Genomic DNA, 22,371 nt, shown 5'->3' with positions numbered 1-22,371 from the left:
TTTTTTTCAGTGACAGCAGTTGACGGCCGTCCGCTGCGAGGGTCATGTTTCACTCTCTCTCTGCCAGATTTAAAAAGGGCTGTCCATTTTTTCCACAGTGGTTTACGAAGGAGCAGACTCTCCCAAAACTTCATCCATGTCAGCTTTGATTTGAGATGCGGTCAACCCTTTTTTCGTCAGGTATTTTATGACCGCACGAGTCTCCGTCTTCTCCATTTTTGACAAAGCATGTGCACATTGACTATCTGCTAAGCTGTCGTGGCAAAACTTTACGACAAATCAAGCGGAAATTGGTATCGTATCTTTAACAAGGATGGCTGAATTATTCCCGCCAAAAATTAAATTGATCGCAGCGCCGCATATAGGCAAGGCCGCGAACTTTTCGAACAGCCCTCGTAGATTTGATCATTTGTTGGAATATCCTCATTCCTCCGCAGTGCATACTATAAGTTATTATGGTGTGTTAATTTTAGTAACTACTACTAAATACTACTTAATTTTAGTAACTACTTTCAATGTTTCTTTAAATTTGAAAAAATAGATGTATTCATTTCCAAAAGCCTATCAAATTATTACAATAGAATTGATACATCTTTTGATATCTTTGCAGACAATCTCAACAATGGCTCCATTTCCTTTTCCTCAATTAAGTACTCTTAGAGATAAATACACTTATAATATACGTCCTTTTACTTCATCTTTGTCTTCACGCCGCACATTTAAACTTTTCTATAGTGATGATGAAGATGACGATGATGAACATATTGTAATGGCTACATGGTGTGTTTCAAATACACTTCCTTTAGCAAGAAACAAAGGTAAGGTTAAATAATTGATCTTACATTCCATAATATGAACATGTTTATATTTATAATTGTGACCAGAGGGTTGGCACCTCTTCAATACCATGTCAGGATGACATCACTGTATCCCATTCAACACAAAAGCTGTAACAATGATTTGGTTTTGTTAGAAATTACGTCATGCATGCTTAAGCAATCGGATTCCAAATAAAGGATTATGAAACAGCGCAATGGAAGTAATGCACTCAGAGACAAGTTATACAAACACATATACCTGTTTATTTGTTCTTAAAATTTTACACATAAGATTAGTAAAATAAGACTACTGAGCCATTTAGGAGATTTTAGGCACATAGATGCAATAATTCAGTTGTGGGAGAGAGTTCATAATAGAGTTTGCAGGGTAAATACCTTATAGAGGAGTAGAGATCAGGTGTTTGCTAGTTGGGTTAATAAGATAAAAGTTCTCAAAGATAGTTTGTATTCTGTGTATCCACTGTAGAAGATATGGTTGCAGAGAAAAGGGATGGAGTATCTGTAGGAGAGAAAAGATATCCGTTTCCAATGCAAAGTCGATGTATCTGGCAATAGAATAAATCAGTCTCCAACAGGAATAACTGAGGCGCACACAAATTATTGATCTGCTTGAGGAATAGGCACTGACTCATTGGGCCGTCAATTCTTATATTAAAATTGGTAGCATATGGCTGGGAGGTGAGAAAGCATTGCTTTCACCATCGAGAACATGTAAAACGAGATTTTCTCAGGTAATAGTTGACAATTATCAAAATATATATGACAAAATTGTGTTATTTTTGTGAAGTCCAGGTTCCCACATAACTAACAGATATGACAAGCACAACCCAAGCAAAAAGTAAGAACAAAAAAAAATTTTAATGAAAACCACATAAAGATTTTGGTTGTTTTAACCATGTATATCGTGAAGTGTTAAATAAATTATAATAAGAAAGAGAAAATGTAACAAAACAGAATAAAACAACAAAAATCTACTTTGAAAAAGAAGAAGAAAAAAAAAAACATATTGATCTTATTTAAATTCATATAACAAAAATAAAAACAAATGAACAATCATATTTCAAAATAAATGGATCAAAGATTCACACTCAACATCTGGTAAACCCAAGTATATGTTTTGTGCTTGTTCAGAATGCAATATAGGTAACCCCCGTATAACATGGCACTTCTATAGCACGGATTCACTCTAACACGGTTCAAGAATTGGTACCATCCCCCGTATAACACGGTACTTTTATAACACGGATCCACTCTGACATGGTTCAAGAAATGGGTAAAACCTTCGTACAACATGAAATCTAATAAATTTTTACATACTTAAGTACTAATAGTTCACGAAAATAATAATTTTCGTGAACTATTAGTACTTCAGTGTGTAAATTATCTTTTCTCTTCTCCATACACATGGTCCTTCGCGAAAATTGTTTCAATTTTGCCATATCTCGATGCTTCTGCTTCTGGTGTTGCCAGATGTTTTTCCCTTATTCCATAAGTACTTAGCACCATATAAGGATATTTATAAAGATCTTTTAACTAGAAACAAGTAATCTAAAATTACATACACTTTTTGCAAAAGGTAAAGCATGAATCTGAAAATAATGCAGAAAAATGCTCAGAGGATAACGATAACTTGCCAAAAATAAAACGCTCTCGGTTAATAGTGCTTTTAAGTGATGACAAAGAAAACATTGTTTAATTTATATTAATATGTATCACTTAAGAAAATTTTAATAAAGATATTTATCTTAATTATGAAAATATAGTAGCATGTTTTTTAATTTTTGGAACCTAACCCTCCTTTTCGTACTAGTTCTTTGATTCGCATAACACGGCAATTTTTTGGAACGTAACTACTGTGTTATATGGGGGTTACCTGTACTTGAAGATACAGACTGGTGTCATTTCATTAATAAGTAGATGGGAATTGATATTTTTCAACAGAAAGTAGTTATTGGCTTCTACCTGTATAAAAAAATTATTCAAGATGTCAAACTTTTTCAAATGTTAACTTTAATGTACCATTCACAACCAAATATGAAATGGTAATTGGCCAACCAATCCAATTTTTGCAAAAACTGGAACAAATATTTAACTGTGGATGTAAAAATAATTTATTTTGCAAATACTTTCAACAGTATAAAACTGTCCTCTTTAGGCAGAAACGTTCATAGAGAACAAAATATTTGAATTCAAATGTTTTGTTCTCTATGAATGATAGATGGTAGTATACATTATCTTTTTCTATTAATATTTGGCGTGTAACTATTTAAAACTTTATTTCCAAATACTTAAACTTTGCACCCTTGAAAACCCTTAGAAACATATTTCATGCTTATGATAACTTTGTATTAAGTAAATTTCCTATTCAAATACCACTATCTCACTGGTCATACAGAAAGGACCTGTTGCAAATGGGAGTTGAAGTTAATTCAATTAAAAGTAGTTACTGATCTCCTCCTGGATGGTTCCTGAAAAGTTTCATTGCATTTGTTCAAATCATGTCAAAATGTATAAAAAAACAATCTAACAAACTTTCTTCTTTATATATTAGATGTAACAATATGAATTTTGATAAGTTTTTGCATTATTCATTTAAATTACTAGTAAAATTTAATTACTAAGTCACAGTTATTATAAATGCTAATCATCAACCATTTTGACTAATAATACAATAAAGTAAAATATGCAAATAATTATTCAATATAACAAAATACATAAAAACATTTCTTATATTGTGCTTCTTACTAATGTACTGCAGTATAATATTTTGCTAGTTATGAATAACAGATTTCAGTAAAACCATTGTTGGGGAAATAATTTCTGAAATCTGTGCTTTAATGTAATGTTGGGATATGTTGGGTGATTCTAAATTATTGCTGGGGTTCCCGTATCCTAAAATTTTCCAATTAGAAACAACAAAAAAACTGTTTACAATGTATGAAAATGCAATTCAAAATGTTTTATTTGGCATGTTTAGAAATTTTGAGGCTCTTTTTCTTTGCAAAAGAAAAAACAGTAACAGTTTTGATTTATCTGGATTTGTTACAGTAGTGTGAGAACTCCTGTGAGGTTTATCACAGATCAGATATTATCAGATATACAGTTGACACTCTCTTCTAATGGAAAAGAATAGTTGCTCAGGTTGGTAAGAGAAGGGTGCATTCTTTTATTCCTCCGCGCGAGCGACATCTGTTTTAAAATTCCTGCGGAACGCGTTCCTAAATTCCGATCGGAGTGCGCGCCATTGAACGGCAAAAACGGCCGCTTGTAGCAGTAGTTTGCAGTGGAAAGCAACATGGCGTTCTCCATGGCTCAGATAGTTTCATTTTGGGGGTCCATTATGTGGTTTTATGAATGAAAATTTACAAGTTGTGAAAGCGCAAGTTAGTGCACGCAGTGATGTAAGTGTCTTTTTGACTTTTTTCGGATGGTAGCCGGCATTCTAATTTTTTTTGTGGCTATTTTGAATGCTCTTTCAACAAATAATCCATTTTATGGTTAAATTTTACAATTGGGACTCTTCTTTTGCCTTTAAAAGCTCATATTTTACAATTATAAATTCCTCCATCATGATACTATCGATAGTGTGGGCGCCACCATCTTTCTTTCTTTCACCTTCATTCCTAAATGCCTACAAACAGCAGCGCACTCCCATAGTAGCAGAGACGCAGAGCGACCACTATTAACAAACGCACTCAAAGTAAATGGCATATGGAGTGTGGAGTAGGCACTGATGCAACAACTCCATTTACAATTAAAACCCATTTATTGTGGGGCAAACACTACATCCCCCATTTTAACTGTTGTGATAACAAACAATGAACCCCAGGTGGTATGAGTCATCACTTCCTAGAACAGGTCCAAATACACCCAGTGAGTAACCAATTGTTACTTGTTAGTCATGAAGACCAGACATGTGTATAACTTTTGCATTGAAGACAATAAACTTGGTTGTTGTGTTATAATCTTTGCCTCACTCATTCTATAACACATGGTGACAAAAATAAGACAACAGTAAAAGAACCATTACAGTTGAAATACAAAAAAGACATCTTACCAAAATTTAGAAGCTCCTAAAGTCTTCTTTGTGAGTTAATGGTTTTTCTCAGTAGATCAATGGCTCTAGTATAAGTCCCTCTTCTGTCAGTGATTGCCTGTGAAAAAACTCCACATTGTCATATATAATCAATATCAAAATATTTGTGTTCCTTCAATAACTATGACTAAAAAAATTTTGTCTCAAACAAATGCACTCCTGCATTGATTTAAATGATATAATAACGATTGCTCTACTTTTAATGAGAAGTAAACTTAAGCTAATACAAATATACCAATTGTAATTATATTAGTTATCTTTTAAACAATTTTTTATTATATAATACAGGGTGTTCCATAAATAGGTACAACATTTAGAAAATTCATAATTTATAGACTCTCACCTACAATGGTATGATATTTTGTTAGTAGAAAGATGAGAAATGAAAATTTTTTCTTCCTTAGCTACAACAATTCATTGCAATGATTACCACCAGGATGCAGTAGCACTGAGAAAGTAATAGAAAGTACTGGCTTAATCTTCAATTTTTTGCATAGAATGCACAAACATTTGATTTAAGAATCCCAAGTTCTGCACTTCCATATCTAGTCAAGTTGCAAGGACTCCAAACAAAGGTGGCTCTAACTCACTGTATTATTTCATCACTAGTCCTTGACACCCTGATTGGTGTTTGCTGTATATGTAACCAATCCAGCTGAAACTGCTCATGGAATTTGATGATATTCTTTTACACTGGTGCAATTTTGTTAAAATAAACTCAAAAGTACTATGCTACAATGACTACAAATGAAATTTTGATGAATTCAATGGCACAGGACACACTATATTATTGTCAGCTCCTTTTTGAAAAATACCCGTGTCTTTGTAATAATTTCTTGTCCATAGCAACTACTTGCTATGGACAAGAAATTTTTAAAATTTTCAATTCTTACTACTAACATATTTCACACCAATGTACTATACATGGCATAATTTATGAATTACAAATTTTCTAAATGTACAGACTTATGGAACATCCTGTATACAAGCTATTAATTTTTAGAATTTTTCCAATAATGATGTTTTAATTTGGCAATATATCATATTAATATCTGTAATCTTAACATAATTTCAATAGTGATTACAATTTAATTTTTTGAGTACAATTTTAAAAATTTTTATAAGAGATTTGAAGAAAATTGAATATTTAGATATAAATATTAAAATAGTTTAAAATTAACATATAAATAGCATAAAATTAAGTTTAATATGTTAAAATTAAGTTTATTATGTATCTGTTCTACCAGATACAGCAAGCAGAGGACCATCTCCTTCTTCTTCTGCAGCATTGTTTACTGCCATTAGTCCAGGTGCAGTAGGACCTAATGTAGGAAATACATTACCTTCGCCATCTTGTAGCAATGTTAATGCTGAACGAATGACATTAGACTTGTCAGCTTTAAAGAAACAATATGCTAAATTGAAAGAAAGACAAAAACAAGCACACATTATTTTAACAGGTAAGTCATAATTTGCTTTTACTTTACCAGCTGTTTTGTATAAGTTACTGCAAAGTTCAAAGTCTGGTAAATCTTTGAAATTATCGGTAAATCCACACATATACCTGTATTGACTGGTAAAAGTCCAAAATTCCTGATAAAATGACATTTTGGGCTTTTACCAAGAGATACTGGTTAAAGTCTGGATTTACCGATTGGCTCAGGTGAAAAAGTATTCATATGTATTTGTTGTTTTGTAATATACTGTATTTAAAAATATAAATTAAGAAAATAAAATTATTATTGTAATGATTGTTATTTGATTTCTGAAAATAAATTTGGCAAGAAATAAATAGTATAGATGAATCATCTATTCATCTATACTATTTATTGAGTCATCTATTATACAATTTAGTGTTTATGTAAGTCTTGCTTTTAATGCAGCAGAATGAGTGACATAATATGGAGCAGATTTTATGAACTTTTAACTGAATTAGTGAATAAGAAGAAAGATAACAATTCTTACTTAACTAATTAATAATATAACACTCTGTTAAGTGAATTGAAAGTTGTAAAAAACATGGCCAGCAAAAAATCTATTCACTACAGACATAAAAACCACAACAGCACAAGCAAACTGGAACCATATATGTATAGAATCTCACCTAAATGCAAAATTTCCAGCAACAAAACCATTGCCGTAACTAGGCAGGTGCAACAGGTGCACCCACACAGGACCCACTTGGAAGGGGGGCCCAAATGCATGTACAGTGAAAACTGCTTAGGCGACCACCTGCATTCGACGGGCACCTGTCAAAACGGGCAAAAATTTCTGGCACGGAATAGTTTATCCATAGAGTCTTCGTATAAGTTACCTGTATTAAACGACCACCTGTGTAACGCGACCACGGGCATCAATTTTTGGTCCGAAACAACATACAACACCTGTAATAAGCGACCACTTTCGCGAGTTAAAACTATTGTAAGAAACCATCTCAACAACATTTCCCCTCCTGATATAATAAATTAGTCTAAACGCTCATTCGAACCCATCCCGGGCACTTCTCCCACCCATGAAATTAGGTGCAGGTATTAATAAATTAGTCTAGCAACAAAGGAAATTCATTTCAGTTTGTTGGAAAATGTCCGAAAAACAAAAGAAATGTGCTGTTATTAGAAGATCGTATTAAAATTATCACAACAGCAATTAGCGGCAAAGTTTAACTGTGGGAAAACGAAATTGATTTTACCATAGACCCACAGTATTTTCCTTGGGGGTGTAAAATATTGTACACAATACAATTAATCGGCTGATCTCATTGTTTGATAAAATCTATTTTTATTTATTTATTTTGAAGCTCATATATAGTACATGCGCAATAAATAGTTTCTGTATCAACCTATCTTATTTCCACGATACTTTTAGAAAAATAATATCCAAGTAATTTTCGCAGGCAAAATATTCAAAAAACAATAAACGCATTAATGCAAAAATCAGTTTTACTTCCTTTTTCGATTCCGCGACTGTAATGAAATCGTACAACGAGAAAAAATAATAAAATCATTTTATTATTAATTAATAATTTTTCTTATTGTACTTAATTAATTAAGAAAATATTAAATATTAAAAAAATACAGTATTTTTAAAGTTAAAATAAGATTAAACTAACGAAAACCAAAAGCAAAGTGATGGAGAGATAGGACGCGCTTGTATATTGATGACGTAATACACGTAACTGAGGAGAGAACGAAAAGAACCGAGTCGAATTAATTAAGTGGGAAAAAAGAAAGTGTGCATTATAATCGAGAAAATGCGAGTATTGTATTAATCTTTAAAATAAAATACAATACCAATAAAGCCCTATCGTTGAAAAAATTTGCTTATTTTTGCTCACCTTGAATTTTGCTTAGTAGAAATGGCTAAAAAGTGCGCAAAATACATACGGAAATACGTTATTACAGGACCACCTGTATTGGACGACCACCTGTCTAAAAGACCACTTTTTGAAGGAACTGTGGGTGGTCGCCATAGACAGGTTTTACTGTATTTGTTTTATTATTTTCCCAAACCTAATTAATTAAGGGGCATAAATGCAAATTCTTGCACAGGGCACAGGAATAGCTAGTTACGGCACTGGATGAAACACCTAAATTCGGTATTTGAATGTTTTTGGCCACTCCTTTAAAAAGCTGTTAGAAGTTATGGTGACACTTATCGATTATAGACAGATGCATACTTCATTGGGTCAAACTGTACCAGACAAACTGATTTCAAACGTTTGAAAATTAGAATGTGGCTACATTCTATAAATAGAACAGTTATTTCATTTTACATTTCCTGAAGAAGGCTGAAAAAGGAGTGGCCAAAAACATTTGAATACCAAATTTTGGTGTTTAGTTGCTGGAAATTTTGCATTCAGGTGAGATTCTATTCATTACAGACATGTGAAAGGTATGGTGTTCTCAACATCAGGGGTGAAGATAAACTAATAGCACCAGTGTCTGCTGGAAAAGAAGAAATTCTTTACTATGTTTGTTTTGAAGAACTGCTTAACATGATATATGAAGCCCACATTGCTATTGGTCATGATGGAAGAACTCAGATGGCTATGGAACTGAATTGCAAATATGACTATTGTATCTATCATTCCTTATTTAAGATCAAGTGAACCTTGTCAAAAGAAACAAAACACATTGAAAAAAGATATTGTAGTAAAACCCATCCTACACAACAAAATGAATTCATGATTCCAGATTGACATAATTGATATGTAAGCTAATCCAGACAATGTATCAAATTGTCTGGATTGTATTGTACAGTATAGTATTTATTATAACCAGAGCTCAACACATAAAGAGTATTTGTGTTGAATTAGTATGACTGTATGTTTAGCCTCTGGGTTAACAAATCTAGTGGCCAGCAGCAACTGGATTCCTTCTTTTACCCCAGAGGCTAAAAAGTACAGCCATACTATCCGACACAAATATTCTTGTGTCGAGCTTTGGTTATAATAAATACTATACAATACAATCCAGACAATTTGATACATTATTTGAATTAGCTTACATATCAATTATGTCAATCTGGAATCATTAATTCATTTTGTTGTGTAGGATGAGTAATAAAAATTAAAATATATTGTAATAAATAAATCAAATTTTAAAAATGTTTTAGGTTTAAACATTTTTTAAATCATCATAGGCTGCATGATATGAAAAAGTATTTATGTCATTATTAAAAATTATGTCTTTCTGAAGCCAAATACTTTAATGTCTTAATTATATTTTTAAGCATATTACAAAAGAACAGATACATATGAATACTTTTTTACCTGAGCCAATCAGTAAATCCAGACATTTACCAGTATCTTTTAATGAAAGCCTGAAATTTACTGGTAATTTGAAAGATTTGCAAGACTTTGGGCTTTTACAGTAACATGTACTGTACATGGGAAGAGAAAGTATTCGCGTTTTTCACCGGATGCTCGCCCTCTGGTGTTTAAAAACAGAANCTTTTGTGTTTATTAAATTTTTTTCACTTTAACCTCTGAGCGTTTGTGCCCATCATTTGGTCTGATAAGCCCTCACTATTATCTGCCTCACGGTTGTGGATATTTTAATTTAATTGATATTATTATATCAAGGGCTAGAAGCAACTTTTGTAATAATTTAGATTAAGATATATTGAATCTAGAAATAAATATAAACATTATTAAATCTTATAAAAACCTAATTAACCTTTAATACTAATTAGCTACTTATATTACACTAAAATACGTATCGTGTTGTAGAAAAAAACTAGCTTACCTGTTAAGATACGGTAATACTGCCAAGCAATGTTTGCATTTTCCCGATTGTCCAGCTTTACAGGAACAAGTTACGCTGTCAATTTTATATGATATGTCGATAAACTTTAAAATTCCAGTAATTTTGTGTGGGATAGAAGTCAATGCTGATGTTTGCAGACAAAGAGCACAAAAATGTACAGCACGATCTTGCTCGTTTTTCTCGACAATACCACATAAAATGACGTGTCCTGCTAGTAATACTTGTTCTCCTTCTATAAAATTTCTCGATGAACTGCTACAAGTAGCATATTTCATTACATCAGATAGTAATATATAATTCATTTTACACTGACGACTAACAAACGACCCAGATAGAGTAGCCATTTTGTAAAAATACAGCGCCCTCTATAGTTCGTGAAAAACGCGAATTGGAATCATGTCAATTTTGACTTTCAAGTGTTTTGCAAATCTTCATGTTTTGAGATTGCCTGAACCCAAAAAAGTAGAAAGGGGGGAAATTCCATGGAATTTTGTTTTTCCATTTTTCATCTATTTCGCTTAATATCTCGGGTGGAGTAATGATGAACTTGGCATGATAGCTTGTATGTGAAGGGCATTGATGATATTAAATTTTGGTGGTTAAAGGTTGAGAGGATGAGGATATGTCATGTGTCATATCTTGAGTGGGATCAGACTTAATGATTTTGTTTGTTATTAGCATTTACAATTTTTTATGAAATTTATCTCTACCCTCAAAATTAAGCCATTTACGATTTTATAATAAAAGTATAAAAGTTTTTATAACAAAATCTCATAATACAAAGGCTGTTTCTTTTTCAACCTCTAATGGTCTATAAAACAAAGACAAATGTAAATAACAAAATGAATTTATTACCAAAAGTTAGGTACAAACATGGTTACTTTTCAATATAATCACCATGAAGATTGAGGCATTTGTCACATCTGTGGAAGAGCTTTTTTAATTCCTCTTCATAGAATGTTGCCGCCAGTGAATTGAGATGGCCCTAACAATGTTGTTTTTTTTTTTTAAGATTGTCATTAATCTCAAACCTCTGCCCTCCTAGTCATGTTTTCAATTCAGGAAAGAGGTGGAAGTCTTCAACATTAAAAAGTTCCAAGCTTGTTGGAAATATTCACCACCTTTAAATACCTAGCATATAGCCCTGATTTAGCACCGAGTGATTTCCACCTCTTTCCTGAACATAAAATGTGCTTAGGAGGGCAGAGGTTCAAGACTAATGATGATCTTCAAAACAACATTAGAGCCCATCTCAAGTCATTGGCAGCTACATTCCATGAAGAGGGGATTTCAAAGCTCATTCACAGATAGACAAATGCCTCAATCTTCATGGTGATTACATCGAAAAGTAACCATGTTTGTACCTAATAACTTTTGGTAGAGGAGAAGATGGTATTATGGAACCCCATTTTCATTTTAGTGAATTGTAAACAAGATATCATAACTACACCCACATTTTTTGTGCAAAAAGTACTGGTAACTATTAAACTAAATGTTCCTAATTGGATTTTTCGCTAGTGTAACTATAAGTATGGTTTTTGAAGACTTATGTACAAAAAGTCAGAAAGTAGGCTTAGAGAAAATCAGGTGGTAATAGGGAACCTTACTGCATATTTTCAAAAAATGCTTTAATGTAGCCAAAAACAAATAGGAAATTACAAAGAATGTTAAATAATTACAAAATTATTTACTCCAATGTATTTTATCGAAAAAATGCTTTTATAATAGAAAAATATGACCTCCATCAACAATATATATTCCAGCAGCTCTTTTNTCAAAAAAATGCTTTAATGTAGCCAAAAACAAATAGGAAAGGACAAAAAATGTTAAATAATTACAAAATTATTTACTCCAATGTATTTTATCGAAAAAATGCTTTTATAATAGAAAAATATGACCTCCATCAACAATATATATTGCAGCAGCTCTTTTTCGATATTCTCAGGAAGAATTGGCTTTCTACCTAGTGTCTTTTTCACAAAATGCTCTGGATGAATGTCTGCTTGCAAAGAGAGAGTTCAGAGAAACTGGGTTCCAGAGGAGTTGGGTTCCATATTAAAAGCACCCATGGAATCACCATCTTGAATTAACTTATGTCTGTCAAGACCAAATTTAAAAAAAATGTGATCATCACACAGATTAATATGTACCCCTAAGTCTCTGGAACAGAATACATGCACCAGTGAACCTACAACTACATGATTTATATATTAAAAATAATTAAATTCACTTAGCATTCAAAACTTTCGAATTTTGAAAAACACATATTTGCTGATTCACTACAGACAACCATTTAACTGAAGTGAAACAGGTTTTCCCCTCGCTATGGATGTCTGCCTAGTTCAGTTCAGCCACAATCCACAACAGTAGGGGTCCCCAAAGTGGTCGATAAGAGTTCTCCAGGGGTCGATTAATACACGAGGGTCGAAAGGGAATTGATTAATACCAAAGAGGATCAATTAAACTGTCTAGGAAAAAAATAGAATATTCCAATAAAAATTCAAAATACAGGTACGATCAACAACATTACTGACTACCCTAGTTATAAGTTCAGTTTTGCCTTAGCCTATGCCACTTTAAGCATGTGTTACTCTGTTTTCACGCATCTGGCAACTGTACTAGTGTTGCAAACATGTTATGAACTCTAATAGTTCATTATACACAGACATACGTTGCACTGTTACACTCTAGTAGGGTTGACACTCTAAGTATTTTATATCTAAATGTAGATATTTTGCCCTTTACAGAGAAAATATCGTAATATATCGAAAATCATTAATATAGTACAGAAGCATTTGCAAGGAAAAAACATTAAAATTGTTCAAGCTCAAAAAATCATTATGGCCTTTCAAGTAAAAATGGAGCTATTTAAATCTTCACTGGCACGATCCGATTTTAAATATTTTTAAAACTTGTGAGTACTAAAAGAAAATGAAAAGATTTCTGACTGTGATTTGGAAATATATATTAAACATCTTGATAAATTAAGAGAAGACTTTAAAGCACGTTTTGAAGACTTGGAGAATATGCATGTTCCCAAATGGTTTGCTAATCCATTTGATGTAAAAATAGATAATGAAGGTAGTGAACCTGGTTTAGAAGATGAACTGAGTGAAATATGTATAGATTTCGAAGCTACAGCGTTGTTTAAAAATAAAAATCTCAGTGAATTTTGAAGCAATAACAATATTGCCCTAAATATCCCAAGCTCAGAGCAGAAGCCAAACCTTTCTTACTTGTATTCCCAACTTCATACATGGTTGAAGCTGGTTTTAGCCACGCAAACGTAATTTTGACAAAACAGAGAAACAGATTGAAATTGGAAAACTGTGGTGATTTGTGACTATAACTTACCAATTTTCAACCACATATCAATAATCTTGCTGCTTCTCTTCAGACTCATCCATCCCACTAATATCAACTATTTTAATAAAAAGGCATGTCAACATATTTTTAAGGAATTCAGTAGTAGTCGCAAAATGACAGTAAGAGGTTTTTTCATCCAATATAACTTATGTTTTCAAAAAATAAGTGTGTATTTTACATATTATGACACGTACAGTTTAAGAACTATAGGCAAATTTCCATCAATCCATAATTTTGTTATTATTTTTTAAGATCATAAATCAGTGAAAAAGATCTCCTTTTTCTGTTAATGTTATTGGATGGATTTTATAAGATATGGGAACTATAAATTCTTTTNTACATGTTTCAAATGTTTGTCAATTTCAAACCTCATTTGTTGCAAAAAAAAAAAAAACAGTTTTCTTTATACAGTTACCTGTTCAGCAGAAAAAAACAATTTTCATACCTTTACAGTGTATTTTATCAGCAACTTATTGATTTTAGGGTGTTTTTTTATTAAAGGCATGTCAACATATTTTTAAGGAATTCAGTAGTAGTTGCAAAATGACAGTAAGAGGTTTTTTTCATCCAATATAACTTATGTTTTCAAAGATAAGTGTGTATTTTACATATTATGACACGTACAGTTTAAGAACTATAGGCAAATTTCCATCAATCCATAATTTTGCTATTATTTTTTAAGATCATAAATCAGTGAAAAAGATCTCCTTTTTCTGTTAATGTTATTGGATGGATTTTATAAGATATGGGAACTATAAATTCTTTTCTTGGGTTGTTATGTAGGACACTTTATTGCTTAACATTAGAAATGCAAAAATGATTTAATGTTTTTGTTAAATACTTAATCTGGGGGTTGATAAAAAGGCAAATATTTTATAAAGGGGTCCACAGGATAAAAAGTTTGGGGATCCCTACGCTACAGTTTGCCTTCATTATCAGTTCAAAATGGAGTGGTTCCATAATACCACCTTTATCTCTAATAAATTCATTTTGTTATTTACATTTTTCTTTGTTTTATGAACTATCAGAGGTTGAAAAAGATGGTGCCACACCCTCATAGATGGTGCCACACAATTTTACTTATTATAGTTAAAAATATTTTTAACAGCCAGGAAAGTTACACAATTTTGTTGCTGGATTTTTTCATATTTAATAATAAATAATTTTTTAATCTAAAGCAATATTTAATGAATTAAATATTCTTAATGATAATATATTATTTTAAGTGAAATAAAATAAGAAAATTTTAAGATAAAAAATTAACTTATATTTTACATTTCATACTGTTTGAAATTGAAGCTCTCCTATTTTGAATGTATCCAAAAATGGGAGACAACAAATTTTTTTTGAGTAAACATTTTTATTCCAGGCATAGAACAAAAATTTTTCTTTGAAAGTATTTGTTGGTTCTCTGAATTAAGCACTTTTGGATATAAAATAAAATAACTTACTGGAATATAAATACTTAAAATAATCAAACACCTTAGTATTTCCAGCAACGAAGTATTTAATAAAATAAAAACATTTTCTTTTGGATATATCCTTGATATGGTGTCAGAGTAACTTGAGGTTATTGTCTCCTATTTTGATAATGATTACAGGATATTGTAAATTATGAACTAACTATACAGCATATACATAAATTAAAACAGAATAGTATATTTGTAAATCAGTTAATTTAATATTTATTTAATAGAATTATTTCATCATACAATATAATATATATAGTATAGTACAAATATGGGTGCTAAAGATAAATTTAATATAAATGCTTTAATAATAATCATAGTCATTTCTTTTTTTTCCAGAACACTGAAATAGTTTTAAAGAATAAAAACTATATGCTGTTTTCATTCAGTTAGTTAATTCTGAATTGTATCTTTATCTACTTTGAATTAAGTTATAATTTTATTTATTAATTTAAAGTCAGACATGGATTTTGAATATATTTAAATTATCAATGTAATGTTAACAGTAAAAATTATTCAGATTTTTAAAAATATAAACTAGTAAATAGTTTAATTATTTCAAATTATGCAAACACCTTTGAACAAGAAATTTTTCTGTACAGGAATACTGGTTAGTAACAACTGTGATTAGTAAGCTAAGAATGATGACATTAGAAGGAAATTTTTATTTAGAATTAATAAAATTGTACTTAAAATGCCATTTAGTGCAAATTAGTCAAGATTAGGCACAAATCAACATACTATTAGATTGACAACTGCATAAATAATTAAAAAACTTGCAAAAAATTCAAAAACTTAATAGGTAAATCAAAGTTGAAAATTTCAAAATATACCAAAAACATTTTTGCTTATTTCTAATTTTGCCCTTGTGGTACAACAATTTTATTTTTACTGAGATCCCAAATTATATGTCTGCCTTTATTGTCACTTGGTGTCAATCCCAATATTTTAGAATGTCCTCCTCTGCTATTAGTTCATTAACTGAACTTTTTCTTTCTTTTTTTTGGCTGACCACAAGTTGAATCCTCATATATTCTGGTCACCAAAACTGTCTTCTAAACTATTAGTACTCAGAGGAAACAATTAAGAGGAAGGTTGAAAAGAGTGAAAGGTCAAAATTAGTTAAATTGTACTAATGGTTGTAGACCACATGAAATCACAAACTTGCATATCTTATAAACTTGGAAAAAATTGTGATATAATTTTTTATAAATTTGTCAAAAATTATTAATTTAAATTAACAAAACTATTAGATTTGCTTTCTTTGCCAAGGAATCATTCAAGTATTACATAATGCTGAATAAGGAAAAGTGTTTGTAAGTTTTAGCATTATGAGAGTTTAGCCTTGCATTACATACTGTAATATCATTAAAAAATCTTTTAAAAAATGTAAAAACAATTTGGCTCATATTAAAAATGCAAGTTATAACATAATTTTAATTCTTCTCCATAGGATTCTACTTTGTCCAACTTGCAGATAATTTGAGATAGCTTTGAATGTTTTTTTCTAATCGTCATGGAAAATTAATAGTAACTTTAGATTCAGTAATTCCTTCATTTACACGAATAATTTTTCACAAAAACAGCATGTAAATGAAAATTATATTAATGGAACCACAAAAAGCTGTTTAAGATAAGAAGTTGTTCCATATTCTCAAATACAGAATTTTACCTTACTGGATACAAAAGTTTTAATTAAAGATTTTTAAATATACATCTATATGAAACGTTACTGATAACAGAAAACACACTTTCTGACATAACTATCATTTATTTCCATAAAATTGATTATTTAAGTTTAAAAATTTTATGTGAATTCACATAAATGGAGGGATTACTGTATTATAATTATATATGGAAAAACATAATAATGTAATTTAGTAATTTATACATGTTTCAAATGTTTGTCAATTTCAAACCTCATTTGTTGCAAAAAAAAAAAAAACAGTTTTCTTTATACAGTTACCTGTTCAGCAGAAAAAAACAATTTTCATACCTTTACAGTGTATTTTATCAGCAACTTATTGATTTTAGGGTGTTTTTTTATTTTTGATCCCTTTGAGTACTAGAGGGCCTTTATAATCATATTCATTTTGAGTTTGATTAGACCTAAAATGGGGGGGGTGACCCAGATGGTAAGGGATGGGTTTGACAAAGCTGAGACAAACTGACCAAGAAAAATTCCTGGGTTTTTGGAACAGATTCAATCCCATGTCCCTAGAGAAGTAAGCTGCAATCTTAACTGTCTTGACCTTCTAGCCATCTAGTGTAATAGCTATCAGTGCTTACTCTTTTATGTATTGTATATAAAATATATATATTTTTTGGGGGTTTGTTTCCAATGCATTATGAAATATTTATGGGGAAGTTGAGCTAGCATTACAGAGGGGGAAGGCAGTATGAAAACATCATAAAAAGGCATTATGTAATATTTGAATACTCTATTGATAAGTTATATGCCATTAATCAATTACCTGATAAGTGTCCTATTTCAAATAACTCAGTTAAAATGCATAAATTAATATATTACAATTTGTAAATAATGATGCTTTTTATTAATATATATGAAATTTGTTTATATTTAGGAGGTTTTCAACAGCACATTAGTAATAAAGCTCATCGACCAGTTGCTGTAAATCATTTACTTCTTGGGAAAAAGCCTTTAGTTAGGAAAAATAAAAGATCTCCAGTAACAACATTTGCAATGAAGCCTATGAAAGAGAAAGAATCTCCAACATATTCATCTAAACATTACAGTAAGCATATTAAACAACAAGCAACACTTCCAAAAGAATCAGGTGAAACTATTTCTTGGACACAAGTCAAAAAACAAAAAAAGAAATCTAGCAGAGAAAAAAGCAAAGATAGTTCTAACAAAAATGCTGATTCAAATCAAACTAAAAATGAATCTGATATAAAAATAAATTTTATTGATTCAGATAATAGTAAAATATCTGATAATAGCAGTACAAGTAGTAGCTCCACTGAACTTTGTGATGAAGACATAACGGAACCTAGTGATTATATGTCATCACCAGAACCTCATCGAAAATTTTCTCAGTCTACTAACAACTCAAGTGACAAAGATAATATCACCAGTTCAAAGGAAGAAGTTAAAAGCAGTGTGACCATTGTTGATAAAACAATCAATACAAATCGAACTGTTTCAAAAACTTCCATATCAACTAGAGAGGGTTATGATTGGAGTAAAAGGCCAAATAATTTAACAGAAAATAATGAATCATTTAAAAGTGAAACTACTTTAGAAGTTGATAAATCAATCAAAGAATCTTCATCTAGGCAATCTGAAAGCAGCTCACTTACATCATCATCCTCATCATCGTCATCATCACCCTCTTCTGTAAGCAGCAATATTGAATTATCAGAGAAATCACTAAATGACAAATGTGATGATATTAAAATTTCTGATACAGATGATACAAGTAGCGAAGCAAAGCAAAACAATTCTGAAAATTCTTCTGACATGCTAAAGACAAAAAGTTTAAGTAGTGATTCTGATAGTGAAAATATACTTCCATCTGATGATGATGATGATGATGATGATAGTGGTGGTGGTGATGGTGATGGTGATGGTGATCCTACTAAAAGAAATGATGATGTTGGTGGTGATGATCCTACTAAGACAGATGATGACGAAGATGATGACAATGCAAAACTAAAGTTAGAAGAACCTGAAGAATCAAAAATTGAAAGCAGAACCCTTAAAACTCCAACTCTCTCATCTTTTAAAGAAAGAAGAGAACAAATTTATGCTCAAACTTACAGTCCTTTTCCCACTTTAAGAAGAAGTTCAATAAGTGGTTCAGTTCGTGAAGTTGGTATAAAACTTGGCATATATGGTACAGATAAACAGAAAATGACAAAAGAAGGAAATCAGTCACTTGAAACAAATACATTGCCTTCAACATTTCCAAGATGATGAATACAATTGAACTTTATTAGTCCAGATAGTTCCTAGTGCCAAGAACCAAAAAATGCAGATGTAATTACTGTTCCCGTATTTGTCAATCTGAACAGAGTTTGCATTGTTGGCAACTGTGATAAGATCATGCAATTACAGAGACATTATTACTACCTACATGTGCCAAAATAGTAAATTATATTATGGCATGTAAGGGTACTTTAATAAATAAATAAATTTATTCGTCTATTCACAGCTTAAAGTGAATTATGTGGTAAAGCAGACGTTATTTTAAATCATTTAAACATTATTAAACGTGTTCTAAAGTAATTATATACTGTCATTTCCATTTTTATAAAATTCTACATAGTATAAATTAGTGCACACGAGCTTGTACATCGTGTAAATTAGTGAATATGAGTTGCACTTTATGTAAATTAGTAAACGTTATTTTAATTACTGTTATTACTTTTATGTAGAAAAGAGAGGAAAATAACTNAATATCTTAAACAAAACTATTCAAATGATAATATTATTCATTTATTTTTTCTGTAATAATATATAAATATTTCAAAATGAACAGTGCAATGAAATACAATCTATGCAAACTGCCATTTATAGCCTTATGTGGTAGTTATATAGAAATGTTACTGAAAAATCTGAAAGAATTTTAAGAATTCATTTAAAAATATTAAACATCTGTTATATAAAAAAGGAAGGAAAAAATAAATTACAGTTATCATAGTTTTAGTTTCATACAATACAACGATAGAGGTACAGTATAATATACAGTATGTCCTTAAATGATCCTGCCAATATATTTGCAAATTTGAATTATATTAACCTTATGGAAAAAATGTGCCTGCAAGTAATTATGTAACATTGTATTGTATTTTGCCTTTGTAAATCATATACATAAATTAACAAAATTTCCTTCTCCTGTGTAATCTATAAACATTTCATAAACACTTGAATGTATATTAGAGATTGATTATAATTTAACAAAAGATTTCCATTAAAATATTAACTACCTTTTAAAACAATTCAAATTTTAAATTACATCATAAAAGGCATTATATAGTGTGAAGATTTATTTATTTTCTGCTCTGGTAACTATCTAAACAGGGTTATTCCTAAAAGCTTATGCCAAAGATTTAAATGTTTGGATAATAAGCAAATGTAATTTATTCACCAATAAACAATGAATATATTATCCAAATATTAAATCAATATCAGTATAAAAATAATAACCATCTCATGCCAGAATATCTGTAAAGTGCCCAACTGTGTTATTAATGTATAATTCCAATAATTTGTTTTTGGTAAAATGAGTAATTTGATTTTATCTTCTGACTAGAAACATAATGTGAAATGAAAATGTAACATGTACATAAATAAAATTATCCAAAATAATTACATTTATTTATTTATTTATAACTAATTTTAAGAAATAATAGAATTCCACAGGTAAACTAACAAGGGAACGCAACAAAATAGCAAACTTTTATTTTAAACATGAAATATTTACATCAGGTAAACATGTGTAATTAAACCTATATGTACTAGTCAAAAATCCTCAATCCTAAGCATTTTCAAGGAAAACAGGAATCAATTTTAAGCTATTGCATTTATACACTGTGGCACAAACATTCATGAGTGGGTGGAATAGTCTGTGGCATTCTAACCTATAAGTGTATATCCCATGACTCTTCTGGATTCAAATCTAATTTTTTAAAAGAATTTTTTAGAAAAAATAACCAAAACTCTAGCATAAAACAAAAATTATTTAATAAGAAAACAAACATTTTCCATAATTTTAGCTATCACTATCAGGTTGAAATATGCAGAGTTTAAAAAAAACCACACACAAGTGAATGAATAGAGAGGTTGCAGTCAATGTTTTTAGCCCAAAATGTGAACAATGGACGTTGAGCACTGCCATCTGGTAATTCTAGAAGGTAGATAATGGTGTTTGTTATGTCTAACATGGCAAGTAGAAGTTTGGGCTTAAACTTCACTTTTTTTGTATTTGGAGTTAAAATTATAATGTATTTTATTAAAATAAAGATTATTTAAGCATTTATGAATAATATTGTAAAGAAACACGATTTTAATCCAGAAATTATTTAATTATTCAATTTTTTTGCAAGTGATGTGAAATGCCTATAGAATTTACATATATTTGTGTTTATGATAGCTTATAATAATTCTGTAGGAGTAGGTGGGTTTTTCACAGCATCTTCTACCATCAACAGCGTAAACATTTGTAAATTTTCTAAAAATAATTTCCCGAGCTGCTTTCAGATTTACATAAGCCACTACTTCCCTCAACAAAAGTATGAGGTAGTCCTATCGTCCTATCATAAAGTAGGAGACACAATGCTAATTAAAAATAATTATTTAGTGTTATTAAACATCCTATAAATACTTTAAAATAGTTTAATTTGTTTATTTACCTTCACTGGTAACATTCATCGTAGTTAAACGTTTCTGCCATTTTTCAACAATATCCCATGATTCAGTGTGTGACGTGAACGTGTGGCACAACGTGTTTTACTTGGAGTTCAAATGTCAAACGTGTACATCTGCTTGCCATACAAGTTTAACATTTGAACTTAAGCTGCAACCTCTCTATTGTCTTAATTTGAAGGAAGAGAAGTCATCTGATTGATTGTTGATGTTACATATACTATTTATTGCTGAACTTCAAATAGAAATTTCCAAGATTGAGGGAGGGTGTTGATAGCTTTTTAATTTATAGCCATATGTTTCTTACAAGCTATATATTTCTAGCTTTGCAAGGTGTATGTGAATAATTGCATTCTGGCTGCTTGTACTAGTTATAGTAGTTAGGTCCTATCTATGTATGTTTGGATCTGGTTTTCCATGGCCAGACTGGCTAATGCAGTTGTGTAATGGTCCTTTTTCATTCCAGATTAAATGTTCTTTTAAATAATGTTTGAATGGGTTTTGTTGTGGCACTAATGTATTCATTTGCTGTCCAAGGATGGTGTAGTTGACTGGGATGGAGTAAACTTAATTAGCCAGTCTGGCCACAGAACACCAAATCCAAATACAGATAGATACAGGGGTGCCTGTACATTGGGGCATGTGCTCCCTTTCTTGTCAGGTTACCATGCTTTTTGTTTTTGTTTCTAAAATCTAAAGTGTCTTTGTTAAGATTAAATTTTTTACTTATTTATTCTGAAATTTTATTTCAATAAATATAAAATAACATAAATAATAAAAAATTTTAGATTTTAGAAACAAAAACGAAAAGCATAGTACTTTATATGCTGAATCCTGAATCACATGGAGTTAAAAACACTCAGATATACTTAAGCACCTGCTCAAGCTATGAAATCATGCCCTGCAATGATTTGCTAAAGCGACACAAACAGCAACATCTTAA

At 30.6% G+C, this 22,371-nt stretch overlaps 1 protein-coding gene across 2 annotated transcripts in view; it reads left to right on the top strand.

Annotated features, from left to right (window-relative positions):
* LOC111629255 (TBC1 domain family member 30-like) overlaps nt 1-19,200 on the top strand; it is a 71,806-nt gene extending 52,606 nt beyond the window's left edge. For both annotated transcript variants that reach the window (XM_023373138.1, XM_023373139.1), the window contains 3 exons: nt 611-818; nt 6,183-6,395; nt 17,623-19,200. In XM_023373138.1, coding sequence (XP_023228906.1) covers nt 611-818; nt 6,183-6,395; nt 17,623-18,977 — 1,776 coding nt within the window. In that variant the 3' untranslated portion in view covers nt 18,978-19,200. The remainder of the gene's footprint in view (nt 1-610; nt 819-6,182; nt 6,396-17,622) is intronic.
* The last annotated feature ends 3,171 nt before the right edge of the window (nt 19,201-22,371 follow it).

The sequence above is a fragment of the Centruroides sculpturatus genome, unplaced genomic scaffold (genome assembly GCF_000671375.1).
Source record: "Centruroides sculpturatus isolate CEXI.00-Female unplaced genomic scaffold, Cexi_2.0 scaffold561, whole genome shotgun sequence".
In the NCBI taxonomy this organism is placed as follows: Eukaryota; Metazoa; Arthropoda; class Arachnida; order Scorpiones; family Buthidae; genus Centruroides; species Centruroides sculpturatus.
Note: the sequence above shows the minus strand (reverse complement) of the source record. Positions and strands in the feature narration are given on the sequence as shown.